General features: G+C 38.1%; 2 protein-coding genes across 2 annotated transcripts; both read right to left on the minus strand.

Annotated features, from left to right (window-relative positions):
* Positions 1–214: 214 nt before the first annotated feature.
* On the minus strand, positions 215–1,698 carry LOC125851932 (gallate 1-beta-glucosyltransferase 84A24-like). Its single transcript, XM_049531677.1, has one exon. It carries the CDS (start codon positions 1,696–1,698, stop codon positions 217–219), a length of 1,482 nt encoding a protein of 493 aa, XP_049387634.1. The 3' UTR covers positions 215–216.
* Positions 1,699–2,282: 584 nt separating this feature from the next.
* Positions 2,283–3,884, minus strand: LOC125851933 (gallate 1-beta-glucosyltransferase 84A24-like). Its single transcript, XM_049531678.1, has one exon. The coding sequence runs from the start codon at positions 3,882–3,884 to the stop codon at positions 2,424–2,426; it is 1,461 nt and encodes a 486-aa protein (XP_049387635.1). The 3' UTR covers positions 2,283–2,423.
* Between the last annotated feature and the right edge of the window lie 946 nt (positions 3,885–4,830).

Below are 4,830 nucleotides of genomic sequence, written 5' to 3' on the forward strand. Positions count from 1 at the left end.
GAAAAGAAAGTACATCCTTAATGACCTCTATTCCTGACGTGAATGACCGTTTTCTTGAAACTAATTAATCATAGGCACTTCCCATTTGTTTGAGTTCACATACTATATAAACAAATAGTAGAAACGTGCGATAGAAAGCAGAAAAACAACAACATACTCAATCATATAGTCCCATAGATTGAATTATACACTTGAAATGAATGTAGTTAAATAAGACTAGACATTTTCTTCTTGTTTCTTGGCATGGATTTTTTTCAGTTCATCCACAAATGCTTGCATATTTTTGTCTGACGAACCGCGTTCTGCAACTGCCTCCTCAGCTTTCTTCTTCCACTTATGCGCATTTTCTTTCATCTCCGTTGCCTTTGGATCATCACTAATGGCTTCACGGATGCATTTCTCGATCTCTTCCCTTGTAATTATCGTACTCCCATTCTCACCTCTCCTTAATCTAGTCCCCATTTTGAACACATCAACCAAATACTTTGCGTTCGTGACTTGATCACCCCATTGAGGGAAAGCCACGATGGGGACGCCATTTGAAATTGCCTCCATCGATGAATTCCATCCACAATGTGTCAGAAAAAACGCGATAGAAGGATGAGACAAGACTTGTTCTTGTGGACACCATTTCACTATTTTCCCCCTGCCACCGACTTTCGAAAGAAAACCATCAGGTAACACAACAGGCTTAAAAACAGAATATTCAGGGGGTGGCTTCATGATCCACAAGAAAGATATCCCTGAATTTAATAGCCCGAACGCGATCTCATTTACTTGTTCTTGATCAGGAACTGCAATACTACCAAATGAAATGTAAACAACTGAAGAATGAGGTTTTGAGTCAAGCCACTCGATACAATCCTCCTCTATTTTCGTGCAATCACCACGAATGTGAACGTTAGTGGGACTAGAAATATCATGGTCATTGAATAACAAGGGACCAATAGTTCTAATGGGGCAAATTTTCGACATATGACTTACCACCTCATCTTCAAGTTCTTGAAATGAGTCCACCAGTATGCAAAAAGGTTTGGACAAATTGTGGAATTGATCCAAAATAACTTGTTTCAACGCTTGGAAAGGGCTCGACAGGACTAGGAACGTAGGCAGATCATCGTATTTCAAAACAGGCATGTTAGGTAGGACGATGTCCTTTTCAGGTTCGGATTCACTTGGAAAGGGTACAGAGTGGAAATGATAATGGTAATATATCGAAAAGCAAGCACAAGATTGAACCCAAAGCAACGCGTTAGGTATTCCAAGACTCTCAGCAATTTTGCATACCCATGGAGTAAATGGATTGTTAACTATACAAGAAACAGGACGACCTTCGACATCCTGTTTCTTCAGGATTTTAGTCAAGCTCCTTCTTCCAGCTTGTTCAAACATTTCCATCACCAAGTCAAAATCATTAATTTTGGATGGATCAACATAGTCCGAGGATCCATCCTCGAAGAATTCAAACCTGATCATACCATCTCCATAAGGAGTTGGTTTATCAATGATCAAGTTTTCATCGACAGCTCTCATCTCTTTGCCAACTCGTTCGGGTGCAGAGAAGGTAACCAACATACCCTTGCTAGCAAGACACTTCCCTAGTCTAAGAAGAGGGTTAACAATGCCTTGACCCGTAAATGCGACAAGAAAGACATGGACAGGACTACATTTTTTGGTGTTTTGTGATGCAAAAGCCATTTTTAGGCAAAAGGAAGTAGTGGATATGCCAAAGGGAAAAAAATATTCAAGGACTAAACAATTTAGGCAAATGAAGATTAATTTTAATAATAACTTGCAATAGTTTAACTTGGATATTTTAGGGAAACAAGATCCATGAATTTTGGGTTGTCCCTTAATATTGTTGTAGTAAGTCAACTTAGCTCAATAAATTTCTCAATCAAAAAAGAAATAAAGTTGTTGCGAAAGACGAGAGGAGTTGCTTGTAAACTCCCTCCATCTCTAAGGTTGTGGGTTCGAATTACCAAGTAATTATCCATACAATGGTATATATTTGGTTTCTTTTCTCTTTTCTTCTTTCACCCCCTCTATTTATTTCAACATGTATATAATAAGTTAAAGGGCCGTAAGTTAAATTTAGACTTGGAATTGACAAGAACAATCTCTTAAGTCATACCAAACTTAGTTTTGTTTACATTTCGGATGTGTGATTCATGAAGGGCGTTTAAAACACATCTCGCGTTGTATTACTTTTATCGTTGAAGAAATCCACGGGGCAACATTCTAACCATAGATTAACACACTTCGAGGATGGAACACAAATGTAAATAACAAATAAATTCAATATTTATGTAATAGGTTGAAGTAAAACTTGGAATGAACAATCTTTCAAGTGTGCATCTTGAACTTTAGAAATGGTAAAAACACAAACTAACACCAACTCCACACGCACACACTATGGATCACTAGGCGTTTTCTTCTTGTTTCTTGGCATGGATATTTTTCAACTCATCCACAAATGCTTGGATATTGATAGCAGAGGAGCCGCGCTCTGCCACTGCTTCCTCTGCTTGTTTCTTCCACTTGTGCGCATTTTCTTTCATCTCTGCTACCTTCGAATCATCACTAGTGGCTTCACGCAAGCATTTCTCGATCTCCTCCCTTGCAATTATCTTACTCCCATTCTCACCCCTGCTTAATCTGATCCCCATTTTGAATACATCAACCAAATACTTCGCGTTCGTGGCTTGATCACCCCATTGAGGGTAAGCCATGATGGGGACGCCACTTGAAAATGCCTCCATCGACGAATTCCATCCACAATGTGTGAGAAAAAAGGCGACAGAAGGGTGAGACAAGACTTGTTCTTGTGGACACCATGTCACTATTTTCCCCCTTCCACCGACTTTCGAAAGAAAACCATCAGGTAACACAACAGGCTGAAAAACAGAATAGGCAGGGGGTGGCTTCATGACCCATAAGAAAGATATCCCTGAATTTAATAGTCCAAACGCGATCTCATCTGTTTGTTCTTGATCAGGAACTGCAACACTACCAAATGAAATGTAAACAACTGAAGATGTTGGCCTCGAGTCAAGCCACTCGATGCAATCCTCCTCGATTTTTGTGCAATCACCGCGAATGGTGCTAATGATTTTAGGGTCATTGAATAACAAGGGACCAATAGTTCTAATGGGGCAAATTTTCGACATATGCCTTACCACCTCCTCTTCAAGTTCTTGGAATGAGTCCACCAAAATGCAAAAAGGTTTGGACAAAATGTTGAATTGATCCAACATAATCCGTTTCAACACTGATTCGAATCCACTTGAATGGAGTAGGAACGTAGGCAGATCATCGTATTTCAAAACAGGCATGTTAGGTAGGAGGACATCCTTTTCAGGTTCGAGTTCACTTGGAAAAGGCACTAGATTGAAATTATAATGGTAATATATCGAAAAGCAAGCACAAGATTGAACCCAAAGCAACGCGTTAGGTATTCCAAGACTTTCAGCAATTTCACATACCCATGGAAAAAATGGATTGTTGACTATACAAGAAACAGGACGACCTTCGTCATCCTGTTTCTTCAGGATTTTAGTCAAGTTCCTTCGTCCGGCTTGCTCAAGCATTTTCATCCTCAAGTCAAAATCCTCGATAATGGATTGATTCGAGGGTCCATCCTCGAAGAATTCAAACCTGATCATACCATCTCCGTAAGGAGTTGGTTGGTCGATGATCAAGTTCACATCGACAGCTCTCATCTCTTTGCCAACATGTTCGGGTGCAGAGAAAGTGACCAACATGCCCTTGCTAGCAAGGCGTTTCGCTAGTCTGAGAAAAGGGTTAACATTGCCTTGACCTGGAAATGAGACAAGAAAGATATGGACAAGACTACTTTTTGTGTTTTGTGATGGAGAAGCCATTGCTAGTCAATAGAGAATATGAAGAAGATCAATCCCCTCTTTATAGTTGCAAACTTGCAATAGTTTAAACAATAGCACTTACTTCTTTCTGTTTCATTTTATATGACGGTGTTTCAATAGATAAGGGAATTTTAATGAAGCGTAATAAAGTCATTAATTGGTATATGGATTTAGATTAGTCTCGGGAAAACTTAGTAGTTCAGTTGATTGTTTATCTGTTTATCTGATCTTTCACCTTGTTGATGATTGTTCAATTCCTCATCTTGTAATCATCTCCCTCGGATAGTCTCAAGAAATCTTAGTAGTTCAGTTAATTGACCATCTGATATTTCACCTTGTTGATGATGGTTCGATTCCTCACCTTGTAATCAGCTCCCCCGAGTAGTCTCAAGAATCAAGATCCATGAATTTGGTATTATGCCTTAATATATTTTTTTTTAGAAAGTCAACATAGCTCAATAATTTTCTGAATCAAAGGAAATTAAATTGCACAAGTAAATGTTTCACCAACCCCGTACAAATTATTTCTTTACCCAATTATATAATGTACACATGCAATGATGCAAACATATACTAATTAAAAATAACAATTTGAAAAAAATCACCTCATATTATTACACACTTAGGTTATGAAATAAAAATATACAATAGTGCAAATTTCTGAAAATAATGTGATTTGTTAGTCCATAACTCTTGAAAGATTAAGGATGAATATTTATTCTATTTAAGGACAAATTCTTCCACAAAGTACTCAAATGCTTTATTTGTAATTTAACGATTCCAAAGGAATTATGATTTGCAAATGATGTGATATATGCATCCCTCCATCTTTGAATCCTCTCGATATCGTCTTTGTATTTTTCCTCATGTTGGGAAAAAGACTCAGCAAAAGTTTGAGTTTGATGACGCACATATGATGGATCCACATTATAGAAAATAGGAATTA

The sequence above is a fragment of the Solanum stenotomum genome, unplaced genomic scaffold (assembly GCF_019186545.1).
Source record: "Solanum stenotomum isolate F172 unplaced genomic scaffold, ASM1918654v1 scaffold30762, whole genome shotgun sequence".
NCBI classification, from domain to species: domain Eukaryota; kingdom Viridiplantae; phylum Streptophyta; class Magnoliopsida; order Solanales; family Solanaceae; genus Solanum; species Solanum stenotomum.